The sequence below is a fragment of the Pieris brassicae genome, chromosome 4 (assembly GCF_905147105.1).
Source record: "Pieris brassicae chromosome 4, ilPieBrab1.1, whole genome shotgun sequence".
Taxonomy (NCBI): Eukaryota; Metazoa; Arthropoda; class Insecta; order Lepidoptera; family Pieridae; genus Pieris; species Pieris brassicae.
The window spans coordinates 12751480-12769737 of record NC_059668.1 but is presented as its reverse complement, the minus strand read 5'-3'; the positions used below and the strand labels follow the sequence as shown (position 1 = coordinate 12769737).

General features: G+C 35.1%; 1 protein-coding gene across 6 annotated transcripts in view; it reads right to left on the bottom strand.

Annotated features, from left to right (window-relative positions):
• LOC123709073 (nesprin-1) overlaps nt 1-18258 on the bottom strand; it is a 137996-nt gene that overhangs the window by 12969 nt on the left and 106769 nt on the right. For 5 of the 6 annotated variants that reach the window (XM_045660175.1, XM_045660172.1, XM_045660177.1 and 2 more), the window contains 6 exons: nt 18092-18202; nt 15735-15917; nt 6932-15559; nt 6629-6829; nt 6027-6205; nt 5642-5768 (listed from right to left, as the gene is read on the bottom strand). In XM_045660175.1, the coding sequence (XP_045516131.1) occupies nt 5642-5768; nt 6027-6205; nt 6629-6829; nt 6932-15559; nt 15735-15917; nt 18092-18202 (9429 nt within the window). The remainder of the gene's footprint in view (nt 1-5641; nt 5769-6026; nt 6206-6628; nt 6830-6931; nt 15560-15734; nt 15918-18091; nt 18203-18258) is intronic. The other variant, XM_045660174.1, reaches the window with a different exon arrangement.

The window sequence follows — 18258 nt, the reverse complement described above, 5'->3', positions numbered from 1 at the left end:
ACACGAATACATTTGGTATTCACTTGAGCGATGGGAGGATTGACCTCTATGACCCACTTGGGTTAAAATAATCAGCTGAAAGCAGTAACAGAATTAATTAAATAATTTCACGAATGATTCTAGACCAGAAACGCAACGCAGAATTTAACACAATTAATTTCCTGAAATTCGAATTTGTAATTATTGCCGCCACTAATAATATATTTTTTAAAAGAAATAATAAAAGATTATTTTATTTTTATACTAAGGGCCCTGAACCTGTTGGACAGGCCCCCGTTAACAGAGACGTTGGTTGTGCCTACTAAATGTTGTCCTCGACAACGTATTGTTCATACAACATTCGACAATTCGAGTGAATTCACAATAACGATATAAAATTAGAAGCATAGCGGAAATAAATGATTTTGATATTGTATTTCTTATATATTCAATACAATGTATTTTAATATAATTTAATTTTCGTATTAGCTTAGCTAAGGATGTATGTATTTTTTTCAATAACTAAATAATTTTTTTACACATTCATTTGGCCGTAATTCCACCTGATGCTTAACGGTGACGACCTAATCTAGGAGGTGACTATTTATCCGTTGTGCTACCACGAGAATAATTTTGAGGTATTACGAATTCTACATTGAAACAAACACTTTACAAAGAAATAAAGTCGTAAATAATCAAGCCTTAGTGGTATAGTTCTACACGTTCATAGTACTACATCAATTAGGAAGAAAGTCCTTGGAAAGTCGGCGGTTCGCTAATTACTGGATTCAGTACAATTCTGTTCTAACAATTAACAAGTTTCACTAAATTTGAAACTTCGTTTTGTGTTGTAAACTAATTTTAATAGTCGTTTAATGATAAAAAGGTTATTAAAGAGGATACTGATTTACATGAATGAGAAATAGCAAGACTAGAAAACTATGATTCATTAAATAATGTAATGCAATTTATTATACGAATATTTTCGCATTCAGTATAAAATTTACTTAAACGCTGAAACTATTCAAATGTAATTTGTCAGAAACTTCTACATAAAATGGTGTTTATTTTAAATGAATTATGCAGGTATGTCTTAGTGCCTAATAAAACTACGACAACAGGACATAACATCTATGATCGATATAAAAAAAATTCACGAAATATTATCTAAGATGATGTACGATAAAACGCAGCGTGAGTTTTATCGTGTATTAAAAATAACGGATCCAAAAATAACCTCTTAAAGAAAATTTTAAGCTTTGTGAGCTGTGTCCGTATTCATACAAAATTTCCATCTTAGTATCATCTCAAAACACTCACCTCTTGGAGTGACATTTTCATCCAAATCACAATTGACGCACATGCCGTATCGAGTCCATGGAAAATCTTATATCTCACAAACACCGCACTTTGAACACATATATTAATTTCTTATCAATGGCACGACTTCCTACCTACGTCTGCACGCTATAAGAAGAACTTTTGAACTGACACATGAATCCTAAATTCAATTGTTTTCAAATTTATGGTCATGGTCAGAGACAAGGACATCGTCAAGGACTAGTCCAGGAATAAATAACGATGTTCACGTACGTTGCAAATATTAGTTGTAATAGAGAAAAACTATTTAAACCATATGTACTAGTTTCAACAATATTTGTTTAACTTTGTAAATTTAACTAAAAGCGCGTTCTCATTATACGAATAATGAAAACATTTTTGCGGTTTTAGCTATGACTCGCACGTAGATAACACAACCATATTTCCTTTACAATTTTAATTAACTCATGTCAACAGTGTTACATAAATGAAAACGTTAATTTTAAAACGATTAAAACTAATCAATCATCACTAAAACACACCAAATTATGTATACAACACATGTCACTGCATCCTAGCGATGACCTTGCGATGAAAATTTGGTTTCGTTTGCACAGTGGCTATTCGAGTTCTTTTTCGGGTTTCGTTTGTTCGCGAATTTCGCGTGACAGACGTCCCACCGCGTGGACGCCTGCTCAGCTACTGCCTAGTGATGATTGGTCGTTGAATGCCGTTATCAAGCTCTTATCAAATAATTATTCGCGTTTCTCGTTTTTTTCTTTGTCATTACGTTTCAATTGTCATTTTCAGTGAAAACAGTAGATAAAAATTTCCAATAGTAGAAAGTTTCAGTTTTTTGTAGGTAACTTAAATTTAAATACCTTGTTTTTATAAATTATATGTAATAACTAAGCCTGCCAATGCATTTATTTATTTATTTCGTAATCCAACAGCTAACATAAATTATATATAATTAAAAAAAAAATATTCTAAAGATAAGCCACAGATGGAATAGGTACATAATATTTACTTAAAGGAAAAAACAAAAAAAAACAAATTTAACCGAGTAATACTAAGTGAGGGTATGTGAGGGTGTGTTGGGGGTGATTTAGCTATGGATATACTTTGCCCCTATTAATCATATTCCGCGATAGCTTAAACAAGCCAAGGCTTAAAGATTGGGATTGTTTAAGGCGCAAATTAGACAAAAATTCAATAGCTAATTATATGTAAACCGTCTTTACTATGAGGCATCACATTGACTTGTAAATCGCTGTACTGGCCTTCATAGTAGATCAAGCACATTAAGAGGTGATCAATATGGCTTCACATAAAATAGGTTAGTACTTAGTATCTATTGTTCATATGATTGGGTCAAGATTGCGATATCTTGTTTGCGAGCCCAATATGACAGATATGCATCAAATCCCTACACACAGTAATGCTTTAGACACAAACTATTACTATACTAGGCATCTATATGCCCTTTTTTGCAAAGGCCACCTTCAACTTCCACCATTTCTGTCTGAACAGTACCACTCTCTGTCGTGTACCTGATTTTTCCATAATCTGTTCTATCCACCTTCTAAATTGTCTACCTCTTTCTAGTTTATTGTATCTTGGTTTCCAGTTTAATACTTGCTCCGCTTTTCTGTACCTCTTGCCCAATTATATACATAAATACTATAATTATAACTTTTAAACCACTACATATTATATGTGGGTAATACTGAAAATGTTTAGAACGGGCCAGTTAGAAACATTGCTAATGAAAACTTTTTTCAATTTCAATTTTAGAACTCTTTGGTCACCTAATGTAGTATATTGTATTCATTTGTCATTTGTTGTTGTGTATTGGCGGCAAATTTAAGAGGAACGGAGATTACTTCAAAAAATAATATAAGTAATGGCAACTTTCTACATTAAGCCGTTTTGTAAATATTTTCAGTGTTACCTAGGTTTATGTTACACATTCTAATCGAAACCAACCGAACCCACCTTCACTCAGTGGTTAATGCGATTAATAAAAGGCTCATGTGACAAGTGACGCCGCTGCCCTTGAATAATCACAATGCCAAAAGGGTCGCAAGTACGTTACCGGCCTTTTAAGAATTGGTACGCACTTTACTTGAAGGACCCTAGGTCGAATTGGTTCAGAAATAATTCAGTGGCTTCATAGTAGTGGTGCGCGACAAAAACTGCCTTAGGAAACGCTCAGTTGTTTGCAAACGATGGACGTTGAGGTGACACGGATGGTATTTGGTATTTGTGTGACCAATAAAATAAATTGATATGTAATGATGGTATGATCATTGATCCTATATCACGAAGACTATGGGAATTGAACGCAATGGATAACCGCCTGTTTTTACATGCAACCGGTATGATGTTTGATTTGACCCGTTGTGTAAACATCACTGTGCGAATTACACCGTCGTGTTTAATACTTCAAATGAATGTTTTGTAGTCAAAATATTTCTATTATTTAAGTTTACAGAAGGGCAACGTACATTTCTGCGCTATTTCTTTTAGTAAACAAAACATAGGAACAATAATTACGCGTAACAATTGGATTTTTTTACATTGAGTATCTTTTTAATAAAATCTAGTTTACTAAAGCGTGTAACTACTATGACTGTCCCAATTTCATTCAAGGGTACAACTAGCAATCCTGTCGGCTATAGGGGTAGGTGGTCCCTCAGTTATTTTTTTATGAATTCTCGTGTCTCATTCGCCGTTCGTTTTTAAAAGAATCTGAAACCATCTAACATAAGCTGTCTTATAACAGTATCGATTGAACAATTGACAAACCGAGACCCTGGGTTAGCCCTTGATTCCATTCCAAACATGCATAAAAGAATGACAGAACCCCTCCTTAGTTAACCATGATGATCATAACCAAAATATTGCGAGTCCTAACGTTTAGATCAATTCCTCATAAAATAATTAATTAGATATACTATTGCTACAAATATACCTAAAAAAAGCAATTAGGCAATATTAGTTGATTATCTATCTCTGGAACGGATTTACTTTGTGAATATTCCGGATATTTACAAATAAATCGAAATATATTTCAATAATAACATTGCAAAGAAGAAATAAAAAAAGGATGTTTGTATTTCTTAATCTAATATATTGTTTTTTATTGCATAAGTTATTTATTCTTTTATAATTGTAATATTTCCTTCAAAGGTTGTGCACACTTGTCATTCATGCACATACATGTATTGTGTTTTTGTAAGTAGTGTGTTCTCTGTAAGTGTTTTGACTTTTTCAAATAAATAATAAATAAATATAATAGCTCAAAACAGTAGTGAAGACTAATAAAATAACATGTAAAATATTGATCAGACAGTTGTGTTGTGATGACATCAGCGGCTGCTTATAGCGCATGATATGCGTCGTATTTGGTAAGTCAAAACGTTTTTGTGACTTTAAATTAGCCATTTGCATTGCGTAGGATACGTAGTTTATAATATATACCATAGTGTTATTATTTTGCTATAGAGAGGTAGATTTTGTTCAAACGACTAAATCAATTTGACCCGTGAAATGTAGACAGTTGATGGTATGTCTACCATCAAGGTCTCCCGGGAATCTAAAGTAAAAAATAATCCCGGGAGTAAAAAATAATGTTCGTCCCGAGGCCATATTGTTTGCCTATCGAAATTGACCCAGAATCAGAATTACTTTACATTAGATATAATTTATTATTTGCTTACAGTTGAAGTATGCAAGGTATATGTACATTTTTAATAAAACCTGATGAGACTGTATTGGCCTTTTAAGGCAAGAATAATATTACAATCAGTTAACATAGCAACTTATATTTGCAGTTAAGAGCTGAATATCCATGTCGTACATTGACTTATCGTTATCACATTCCAATCAAACTAAAAATAAAATAAATAAATCAACATTTACAACCTTTTTAGGTCTGCCTAAGATATATATATGTTTCATGATCTTTTGTCAATCGTGTAGGCAAGTAGATGATGAGCCTCCTGTGGCTAACACAGGCCGACTTTTTGGGTCTAATGCTAGCCGGTTTCCTCACGATGTTTTCCTTTACCGTTCAATGCATACATATAAAGAAAGTCTATTGGTGCACAACCGGGGATCGAGCCTCAACCCTGAAACCACTAGGCCATAACGGCTCTTTATAATCAAACTATAGGTATTCTAACTATATTATTATTATAGGAGTCGTGTATTTGGGGCTATATCAATATGATTTTTTATAAAAGTGAGATTAATAATTCAAATTCTAAGATCACAAATTAAGCATGGGACATAAATTTTGGCGTAACCACGGCGAGGAAATCTGTGAAGTACTCACATTAGCGGTAGCCGGTGCATCATCAGGTCTGAGCGCGTGGAGCCTACCTTCCTGGGACTCGGCGAAAGCTCTCACTGCAGCAGCTGCTTCTTTGTATCTGCTCCAGAGGTCTACTGCCTTGTGATATCTAGAACAAGGATAAATAATTTTTTATATAAGGATTCGGATATCATAACTGTATTTAACTTAATAAATAATATAAAATAATGAATTAAATTAAATTAATTTATGATATGATAAGCTAATATAAATTTACAATATGAACCCGGAATGTTCGATTTGTTAACAAATAAACAGACTGCCTAAGGAAAGTTAGACATTTCGATTAATTTTCAATACTAAATTGGAATTTAAATTATTTAAACTATAATTTAAATTTACTTACTTGTCACACAACTGTGTTAGATTAGCGCAAGTGTGCTCATAAGCCGTGGCTGCGTCGTCCAATTGCCGGCGCAACTTGGCCGCGACGCTTGGCTCTGTACTGGCCTCCAATGGGGCGGCTGTTTCGCGTAATTCACCCACCAATTCACCACTACGACGCGAGAGGGAGTCGCTTAGCGTCTGTTTGGGAAAATCAAATCACACTTGTTTAGTTTTTGACAAGGTGTTTAAGTAGAGATAAAGAGATTGCTTTTGTTAAAAGATTGATTATTTATAATTGTTTTTGAGTGTTAAATAAGTTCATTAACATTTACAGTGCAGTTCTGAAAAATTATGAATTTTCCATTATACATTCAATACCATTGAATGAAAAACCTTATTGTATTAAAGGTGAAAACATAAATCCTTTTCACATCATGATCAGTTTAGTGAGTAATACTCTGTAACATGACGACTCTGTACCCCTAAAGGAGAAAGTATTTTTGTCAATTCGTCGAAAGGGAAATTATTTGGGTTTAGAGGTTATGAAAATGTATTCTAATTTCTTTAAAATTAATTCAATTAAGAAAAGCCTTGAGTATATTTTTCTGTAAAATTCCTTACCTCCAATCTCTCGGTGGCTTTAAGTAGACGATCATAGTCGACTTGTCCTTGTACAGTCAGCAGCTCAACCATATAGTCAGCTTCTCTTACAGCGCCTTGGACCGATTCCAGCTGTCTTTCGAATCGCCTCCAAAGTTGGAGTTTGCCTCTTAGACGGACGCAGAGATCGTTGCACGCTGCTTCCAACTCGGCATGGGTCTCCTAAAATAATAATTGAAGTCAAATTAAATCATAGCTCCATCGAATTTTGCTTTTTAACATAAGAATGGATATTTTTAAATTTAAATCTGATTCTATACACACCTGTAAAGCAGAAATGTCTCTCTCGATGCTGGTGGGCGACACGCAAATACGTAGACTTATGGGTAATGTATGCAGAGCTTGTCTCAACGCCAGAATTTCCTTCCATTGGGCCCCCAAGTCTTGCAAGAGCCGGTCACAATTTTGTGAGGCTCTCTCAACGACATCACTCCCCAAGCGTTCAGCCGTTTCACATTCTTCCAGAGTCAGACGCGCGCGACGTTGGCCCTTTTGCACGCGCCCAATACCAGCCTGCACTTGAACAATCTTCTCTTTCAGCAACATGCTTCTTTCGAGTTCTTCGGCAATTTGGTCGTCTAATATGCCAGACTGTGTCAAGAGGGCGCCTAGGCGATCTGATTCAGCGGTCGGAAGTAAACTTAATCTTCCAAGTTCGTTTTGTATCCGATCGATGCGGCTGGTCATCACTTGCAGCCTTTCGATGTATAGGTTCAGTTCGTCTTCGCTTTTAATTACCCCTTTGAGACCTTCCAATGAACCTCGTAATTCTCTTAGCTCGTCTTCGAGTAAATTCAATTTCTCACCAGAAGTCACACCTCGGTCGGATATATTTTGAATGGCGGAAGCGTGAAGATTGCCAATTCTATCTGATAAATCTCGCCATTTATCTTCGATCTTCAAGAAAAATTGACGCTGAACCATTTCATCTGATATTGGTAGGATTTCAAATGCCTTTTCGAATTGAATTCCGCATTCAGTCTTCAAATTATTGTGCACTTCGTGCTGAGCTTTTAACTCCCAGAATCGTCTTAAGTTACCGGTGGTCGTTATGTTTTCTGGAGTTATATGTTCCATTTCCCTATCAGCTAGTTGAATCCAGCTTTCTATTCTGTTTATTAAGTGGTCATAAGTAAACCAATTTTCTTTGAAATCTGTGAGTCTTACTAAGGAAACGTCGATGTTTTCTTGATGTTTCAATAATGTTTCAAGAGCCATAGAACACGTAGACTCTAGTCCCGGACAAACGATGAGATTTTGCAAACCCTCCGTTACAGACAATAGTCGTAAAATTTTCGCATAATGATGGGAAACGTCGAGGCTAAGGGATTGGTAAAGATTAATGTATTGCTCGTGGTCCATAGAGGTAACATTAGTAAGGTCTGGAATGCGTTGTTCGGCTACCCGAAGCCATTGCAGTTCTTCCTTCATACCTTGGTCTAACATACTCCATCTCGAAGCCGCCATTGTCATTTGCTGAGCTCGACCTGCGGCTCGGTCTATAATAGCAGTTGCTCTATCGTGAAGAGAATGGTGCAATGAAGCATACTTAGCTCTGGTCTCGTTATCCAAGTTATCCTCTAAAGATTCTAGTATTGCCCGACAGTGGCTTAGATTAACAAAGAACTTCCTATGTTTCTGTATTTCCTCGTGAAGGTGGTCCAAGTTTGAAACGATAATTTTACCGTCAAGTAACGCCTCGGCCACGTCAGTTATCTGTCCAAAATCTTGAAGAGTTTGTTCGTATTCTTCAGCTAATGATGTTAATTGCAAAAGGCGATCGCGTTCTACATGAATAGCATTTTCAATTTGTCTTGTGTCTTCGTCACATAAGTATAGTTTAGACGGACACTCCCTTTTTGAATTATTTTCAGCTATACTTCGATAAATCTTAAACAATCTTTTCACATGACCAGAGTTGTCACTATTGTCATTTTCAATTTTATCGAGTTCTTCGAGTTTTTGTGATGATGGACCTTCCAAAGTTATCAGATCTTCTAATGTGGTTTTCATTCTATCGACAGAATGGGCTAAATTATCGATTTCATCAAAGAATTTACGCCATTCGTCTTCACTATCCCTTACTTTTGAAACGCTTTCGTTACTTAGATGACTAACAGCGTTCATTTGACGGGTCAAAGTTTCAATTAAGGTAACAATTTCTTCGTGGACTTCAGTGACATAAACAATCTCCTTAAGATGTTGGACATGTTGTTCCAAATCCTTAATCCGTTGAGTTTCCTCAGGTACCTTTTTACCCGATGAAATAGCAGCATGTATTTTGTATTGAATTTCTTCCAGCCAAATAGATATTGTTTCAATTACAACTATGACAGTTTTCTCTACCTTGTTAGGATCTTTGTTCTCAATTGCATTTTTAACTTCCTTTAACTTAGAACTAACAACAAAATCGTACGATTTTTCTACAGAGGGTTCTATTAAAGCCACTGTCATACAATTATCCGACATTCTTTGGGGGTCATAGGTAGTCTGAGTACGTTTTTCAAGACAATTTAGTAATATAGCTTTTTCAGATTTAGGTGTTACTAAAGTTTTGCTAGGAGACGGCGATTTCGATTTAGATCTTTGCACAATATCGGAATAAGTAGGCCTACTGTTTGTCACTACGGTTACCTTGTTTGTAGGCAAATCAGTAGTTGGATATTGGTAAATACCTTCATCTATGGAATAACTGTCTTTGCTAGAAAATTCATCGCTCGTAGGTGTCACCGACAACGATAACTCGGCATTAATCGGGTCTGATAAACTTTCAGGAGACTTTAGTGGTGATTCTGTTTTTCTTTTTGATTTTCTTTTTTTCTGTTTATGCTTATCGCCCAAAATAGTATGTGGAAAATCAACCATTTGACGTTCACTGTCTAAGAAATCATTAGTTGCTTGAGGTATTGAGATTTGTGCTCTTAAATGCACTTCGTAAGGCTCATCATTGGATGTTGAAATAGAATCATCTATGTAACTTCTAGGTGATGTTTGTTGAATACTATCTACGGTTATTAAAGATTTATCGATTTCTTTTTCAGGACACTTTTCAGCGTCTTCTCTTGGAGTTGTTTGTTGTGCTGATTCTGCAGTTACATTTTTTTCTAGACATACTTTTTTCACGTCATCACCATTTAATTGTTGTTCGCGTGGCGAGGTTTGTTGCATCGTGTCTACAGTAGTTGTTGCAATCTTCGTAGTTTCTAAATTCTTCATCATCCTTGGTGATGTTTGTTGTGACGACTCTGTAATGTCGACTTTATCATATGATGTAGATTTTTCTTCTAAACATACACTGGGAACTTCCATGTCTTTTGAAACTTCTTCGGATTGTGTAAACGCACTCGTCATAGGTATAGATGTAGTTTGAATACTCATATCTGAAAGATGTAACGCTTCTTCAGGTGTTGTGTTTGTTTCTTGGTCGATATTTTCTTGTAAAACAGTTTGTATTGTTGAGTCTATCGTCTCAATTGATATTTCTGTGGCCTTGTCATCGTACTCTATTTTAAGGATGGGTGAAGTTTGTATTTCTTTCGAATCTAATACCATTTCAGGCACTTGTACTGTCTCGATTGAGGGTGTTGTTTGAGACGATTTGTGATCGGGCAGAGATAAATCGCTGGCAAATACTTGGGTCGTAGCTTCTAATAGAACACTTTGTTCGGGGCTTTCTGTTCTACTTGTTTGAACAGACCTATCAAGTGCCTCTACTTTTTCAATACATTCGACATTATCATTAGTTTGAGTATGAACTTCTTTGTCATCCTTGGGCATAGTCTGAATAACCACATCTGTAAGATGGGTGGGCGAGGTTTGCAGTATAGAGTCAACAGTTGCCGGTTGGCAACTCATATCTGGTTCAGATTTTGGTTCGCTTAATTCTGGTGATGTTTGGATGGAGTAATCTTGAGTAGGAATTTCCTCTACGACTGATACGGGGTAGGTAATCGTAGTTGTTATCTCGTCTTTGATTGAATCTGGACTCTTTGCAATACATTCTTCAACTATTTTTACAGTACTTATGTCAGATGTTTCACTCATTGTGTGATATGACTCTTCTTTAGGCGAGGTAGTGGTTATTTCTTGGGCGGAAATGGAATGTGGTATCTTCTCAGGTTCCATTGAAACGTCTGGGGATTTTATTCCAGTCTTCTCAACAATATCTTTTACTTTATCTTCATGTGAAGACAATATTGACGCCTCATCTGGTGGTGTTTCTATAGGATACAAAGTTTCTTCACTACTTTTTCGGGACTTACGTTTCCTCAGTTTCTTTTTCTTTTCTGATAAAGCTGGTTCTCCTGATTCACCGTCGGGCTCATAATCTTGTTCATCAACTGATTTCACATTTTCACTGTCAATAAAAGAGTCTGAAAGAGTGGGCTGTTCGAGAACGGATCTTGTTGGTTTCGGTGATTCTATTGGCGTCGAAGCTGGCAATTCTACGTAATGACTTAAAGAAGAACTGTCAGTTTCGTCCAAACTTTTCTGGGGTGTTTTGATTGGCGATTCAGCACTTACGGAATCACTTTCACTATTCTTTTTATGCTTGTGCTTTCTCTTTCTCTTTTTATCTGGTTTAAGAAAATCTACGTGTATTGCTTCAGAAATTAGTTCTGAAACGTTGGATTTGTCTTTTACGTCTTCGGTAATTTTTACATCAACTGGAAGATTAATAGCAATATCTTTTTTTACTAGTTGCGAAGTAGAATCAAATTTCTCAACAGACATATCTAATACAAGTTGTGGTTTAAAGTCTGATTGCTCGTCTGACTTGATTATTTTCATTGTGATATCTACTTTTTCATAAGACTTTTTTGGTACAGCATGTAAGTCTCCTGTTTGTGTAAGTTTTTCAATAAAGTCGATACCTCCTCCCAGGTTCAAACATTGGCTAAAGTTCTGACGTTCTGCGTCTATAAAAGTATTAACATCCTGTATCACACTTGGAGATGTACTCACAGGAGGATTACAGATATATGTGGAATCGATGAAATGTTCTAGTTTCTGTTCAAGCATAGTTGAATCTTTATCTTCGATATGCGTTTGTGATTCTAATTTATCTTTATTGGTCACTTTAGAAACTTCTGAAAAATCTTCTTTTGTAGAATGAATGCAAGGTTCTATTATATCTTTTTCTTTATTTTCTTCCCTAACATCAAGATAAGATGTCATCACAGTTTCCATTGTTCGATTCGCAGAATCCAGATCAATGTTTTCTACTCTGTCTTCAGTAATGCACTGAGGCCCTTCAGCGTTTTTCTCAGATTCTAAGTCATCAGCTTCAGACATTTGTCGATTTGAAGCATTTTTGATATCGTTATTTTCAACAGCGGTTTCTACAACAAAATCTTCCATTTTTTCAGTTTGATTTTGGCTCGGTGTTATATTTTCTTCTGAATAGTTTACTTTTTCAACATCATGGTGTTTTTTAACCTCCTTATTTTTAAAACTTGATTCAATATCTTGAGATGGTTCATCTTTCTTATCCTTCGCACTTTCGGGTGCATTTCTTGTCACAGAATATTCTGTTGCAAGGTTATCAATATTTGTGGTTTTTTCTTTATCGGAATGAAATTTTTCATAAGTTATGAATTTATTCGATTCATCAATAACATTAAGCGAACTCGGTGTATCTTTTACTGATCTTTCTACAAAATCACCTGTATATGGGGTTTTATAACTAACTTTTTGCGAGTTTGGTTTCGTTAAAGAAATACCAATTTCAGCAGTAATTGTTGAGTCTGGAATAAATGTACCGCCAGGTTCATCGAAAACTTGTTCAGTTATGTGTTCTTTACCATCAATAACTCTTATTTGACGTATTATTTTTATTCGATTAGTTTCTAACCCTTGCTGTTGTAAAACTTGTGTAAACGATTGATTTTCTGCTATTGTTTCGAATTCTTCCGTTTCTGGTTCGTTGACAACTTCTTCGGTAACATGTTCCTTGCCATCAATTATTTGGATACGCTTTATAACTATTGTACGGGAAATACCAATAGGTGATTGTTTTATATCAGATGGTGCACCTGTAAAGTAAATTGATTTTTCACTGACAATACTGGCATTGTCTTCTAGGTTGGTTATGTCGAGATTGGGATCCTGCTTAGCGTACTCTTTATTTGAATCACTTTCTGAAAGTAGTTGCACGTCCCGTCCTATCTCCACGCTTCGAAGAATTGTTTCCTCAGAAATTAGTGGTTTTTTATTCGCTTGAGATTTATCTGTGTCCAAGTCAGGCTTGTCTAAAGATTCGTCTCGTGTAATATCGTGTATTTCTTCTTTCTTCTTACCTAAGCATTCTGTCATAATTATACTTTCTGTAGTCATTTCACTAGGATTGTGATATATAGTATCTTTCTCACTTGAAAATTTTAAAGCCTCTCCCATTGTGTTACTCCTTTTTGAATCACTAATCTCACTGTCAATTAAGGATTTAGTCAATTCCACGCCAGTTTTTTTAGTTTCTGACTTTGACTCCAGTTGTATCTGTTGGTTTTGACCTTCTTGGATTGCGAGCAGTGTTTCAAATGATTTTTCTACATCAGGCACAACTTCTTCTGTAGTTCCACAAATATCAGATATTAGGTTATTGCTTGTAGCTTTATTTTGATCATAGATTTCTTCAGGAGGTAGAGTTACAACGTAATGATCAGTTTCTAATGGGTGAATACGATCGTCAGTTGAAATCGTTAAGGGTGGTTCATATTCATCACCTGAATCTTCTATAACTTGTTCAGTGATATGTTCTTTGCCATCAATTATTTGTACTTGTTTTATTATTCTTATGCATTTTGTTCGAGTGTTTTGCTCTTGCAAGGTATGACTTAATTTTGGTTCTTCGATTATTTCAATATCTTCTGGTTCTTCTATAACTTCTTCGGTTACATGCTCCTTACCGTCGATTATTTTTATATGTTTTATAATACGTTTTTTCGTTCTTGTTATTTTTCTTGTAACCCTTTGAATAACCGAGGAAACGTTTGTCGTAGATGATTCTATTGTGGAATCTTTAAGTCCTATGTATTCTTGTGGGTCAAGCTCCTCTGATTCCTTTTTGATGGTAGTTTGAATTTCAGCGTTACCTGATTTAGAATCCACGAGAATATAACCAGGTAAATCTTTATGGTCGACTTTGCCTTCATTTTTTATAAACTCTTCAACAACGCTCTTTAACTCTGTATCTTCCTTTTGGATATTTTTATCTTGTTCGTTACTTTCAGACCTTTTGGTCGTTTCTGGCGTTTTTGGAAAATCTTCGTCAATATCATCCTTCTGGACAGGTTTTTTACCATCGTCATCCCCGTTATTGTCTGCTTCCGTAAATTGCCTATCTAAACCAAAATCTTTTACATTAATTGATATTCTTGGAATCTGTTCTTCTGAAATTTCCACATTTTCAGGTTCTTCTATGACTTCTTCAGAAATATGTTCTTTGCCATCAATTATAACTACCTTTCTAATTATACGTCTCCTTGTTTTAACTATCCTCTTGGTAACTTGTTGAACAATAGCAGTTACACTTGAGGAAGACGTTTCTATATGTGGCTTTATTTCACCTTCCGCAATTTGGAGGATTTCTTCTGGTCCCATACCTTTCTCTAAAGCAATTACTATATCAGGTTTAGATGTAAATTCTTGAACAGTAACTTCTCCACTAGGGATACTAGAAAGAATTTCGCCAGTATATGTTTTATATTGTATATTTTGAGTAACTCCACCTTCTAATATACTAGAAGTAGAACCTGTATCACCTGCTACAGTTATTTGACTGAAAGTTTGATCTCGTGGTATTTCCTCATCTAAGTATAATTGTTGTTTTTGCTGTTGAGAGTGTACTACTTGCTGCCTAGTAACAAGTGTTTTTCGTACCTTCCTGACAATTATTCTTTTAGTGCCATCTGCGTCTACAACTACTTCTGTCGTGGTTTCGTCAGGTTCCACCATTATAGTTTCAAATGATTGTGGCAAGCTGTGTGTTATATTAAGTGTAGAATTTTTATCGACATCAGAATCATTGTAGTTGGCACCTATCACAAGAGATCTTTCATCGTTCATAAAGTCACGTATAATAGGCTTACTTTGAATTTCAATTGTTTCATGTCCATCTGAGATGGTCTTCTTAATTTCTATATTTTCTAACATTTCTTTTTCTTCCGAGGAGGGTTCACTTGTCTGCACTTCAATTTCTTTCGGTGGTGCACACGTTATGGACACATCATGTGTAGATATTGGATCAGGTTGACATAATATAGACTTGTCAGTGACAGAGGGTTCATCGGACATTAAACTCTTTCCAGTTTGAGTTTCTATCGTTTCAGTTGTTATCTTTACTTTAGTTTCGAATGGTTCCTTTACTTCTGTTGAAACTTGCGTGATATTACTTTCATGCATAAAAGGTTCCTCTACATAAGGTTGCCTTTCCGATTTGATCACATTAGTATCACGAGGTGATACAATTTCTTCAGGCATCGATGTCGAATCAATTGTTCTATCCGTTTGCGATATATCTTCCTCAATCACCTCTGGTGCGCTTCTTATTTGTAACAATATTTCTCTTAGCCTTTCTATCTCATTAATGACTAGATGTTTGGTTTCTTCTAATGTTTTTTTAGTTAAAGTAACCTTTTCCCTAATTTGACTAGAATTGTCAGATACTGAAATCGAAATGGATTTCAATATAATTTCATATTCTTCATATTCTCTTATATAACGTTCATATATTTCAATATATCTTAAAATATTATCTTCAGTAAGGATATCGCCTTGTTGTGTAGATTCTTTAAGCTCAGTATTAATCGTTTCGAGCCAATGATCTAATTTACAAACTTTTGCTTTGTGTTCTTCAATGTCCTGTGTTTGTCTTTCAATTTCTTTTTTCGCTTCCTGAAAACACAAGTAAACCATTGATATATGAAGACTGACCAAACCAAACCTTTATGCTTGGAAAATAAAATATATATAAATATTCAGAATTGTGTAAATATAAAACCTTAATATTTACGTAAACATTCAAAACAAATAAATAAATTAAACAAAAACAAATTATTTAGAAAATTACCTTTCTTACCTGGATGGTGGCCAATCCCTGCCGGGCTTGAATCAACAACTTAGCAATTCTAGATTTCATCGCAACGAGATCCTTCATCAGGTTCTGTACTTCGGGCTCTTGACGGTATTTTATAACGTTTTGCTCTAACATATCGGCTGCTTCTCCACACTTGACTAGAATTGATATGCCCTCCTAAAAGCATTATAAAGAACACTTTATTAAATCAAGTTGAATATACAACAAGCAAGAAAATGTCTACAACACGTGTTACGTTTATTCAGATAAAAAAATAAATCACAAAATAACATGAGGTATCTTTTGACCTTGTTTAACCACTCAGCAAAGTCTATCATCACCTTCGTGTCGATGAAAATTCGTTTGAATTTGTCGTATAAATTATCGTTTTCGTATCTGTATCGCGCCTAGCGCGTTTCGCGAACAAATGCCCTACAATATTGTGCCAAGCACTCGAATATTATTAACAAGGTGTCGTAATTGTTATGTACGTTCATGACATCACCTATCTCGGAAAAGTGCAACCTGCTTCATTACTCATTTGCATAAATTGACACAAGGCGATAATAGTCAACATAATAATGATTCATTAATGATGATCATAGCGAAGGTTAAATCTATAGACTAAACAGTCTATATGCCTTTTCTTCCTCTTATATGGGATCAAAAGTAAAATCGGCCGATACTGCAATAGTCCCAATACGTTGATGGCAAGGCGTATCATTAATTATGTTATTAGTATAATTACGTGTCAGTTAAATAACTTCAGACTACACAATTAGTTGAACTCTGAGATTCTGTACTATTTCATATATATTATTATTATTTGCTTATTTTAAATGCTACTTTCCATTTAGGAGCCCCTTTCTTTTATAAAAAATTCCCAATCTATGGGATTCTGAGACAGTCAAACTATCCAAATTCTCCAAATCATCACACATACACGCATACTTAATGTAAGCGATGGAACACAAAATTTCTCAAAAAACTGTTTTAAACATGTACCATGTACCACTGAAGTTGTTGTCTCCACAACAATGCCGCTACAACACTCTCTCTGTGGGAACTAGGGATATATGAATTTTGTCACAACCAATTTGGCATGAACAAAATGTTTTTTTTTATTTATATTCAAATCCCAGTTAACTGTATGCGCAAATACCACGCACTTATATAGTGAATAAAAACATAAACTACGACTTGTGTCCGGTATAGGCAGATGGATCACATATACATATAAAAAGCAAGCAATAAAACAGACACAAAAAGTCTACACCTTTGTCCAATGTAACAGGACCTCTATTACCCAATTTTTTTCACCATATAAGAAATATAAATCGATTGGTTTCTTTAGCTAACACGGTAAGCGATAGAAACAGCAAACTACGATACATCGGAAGTCATTTACAGTATAATACTGTCAATGATGAATAATATTTATGTATCTGACGTAATTCACGGACGTAGTTTTGTTTACATTGAGGCTCCACGCTTAATTTATACATGGCTTGATGCTTTGACTTTAACCCACAGATAAACGTAAACCAAAGAGATTTAAGTAAAAAGAGCTAACTTCACTATCGAATTATTATCTCGTCATATTTTTTAGACTATAGGCCTTAAATCTTTTTCATCGCAAAACTGCATTAAAATTGGCCGCCAAGCAGTATGTGCTTGCGGCTGAATTTAACCCATAACACATAACGAATTGCCGGTTCAAACGGCTTTTAAAGCGATTCTATACACTCGGTAGTAAAGATTATTAACGATGCGGATGCTAAAATTATGCTTTTAATACATAAAATATGAACACCCAAAACACCACATTTTGTTTTTGAATAAGAAAAAGATTTCAAGCTTTATTAAAATTGACATCTTCATCGGACCCATGCTTACAAAAATAAATGTGATAAATGTGTTTGTAATATAGAATAAGCATAAAAGGCGAACACAACTTATCAAAAATGCTTCGAACACGAGGAAAACAAGCAAACAGACTGTGGTGGAGTACACTACAGTAACAGTTTCCCATCTGGTACGTGTGCAATTCCCCATATCTCAAATCTTGCTCTCATCTCGTGGTGGTATCTCAAAACACTCGTACGTCGAAGCACCACTGTGTTTTAAATTTTATATTTACGTCAATACATTTCATCAAAACATTACCCCAAATAAATGACCTACTCTCGACAAATCATTTAAAACGCTTAAATATTTTTATAATGACATCATGAGTCTAGTTAATACAGAATTGAAAGCAACATTTGGTATGACTGAAATAGCACGTGAGCGCGAACGAATATCTGTTCTATTTAAATTAGTTACGTCATTTCTATGGGAATGAGACTTACCTCGAGTCCACGTTCCATCGCCTCGAGACTTTCATTTGGTAGATCTGATAAATTAGCCTGAACTATCTTCACCTCTTCGAGCAATGTTTCAATATCGTAAGACAACTCATCCTGAGAACACAACTCTACATTAGTAATGAATGCAAAATCGGTGACGTTGGATTAGC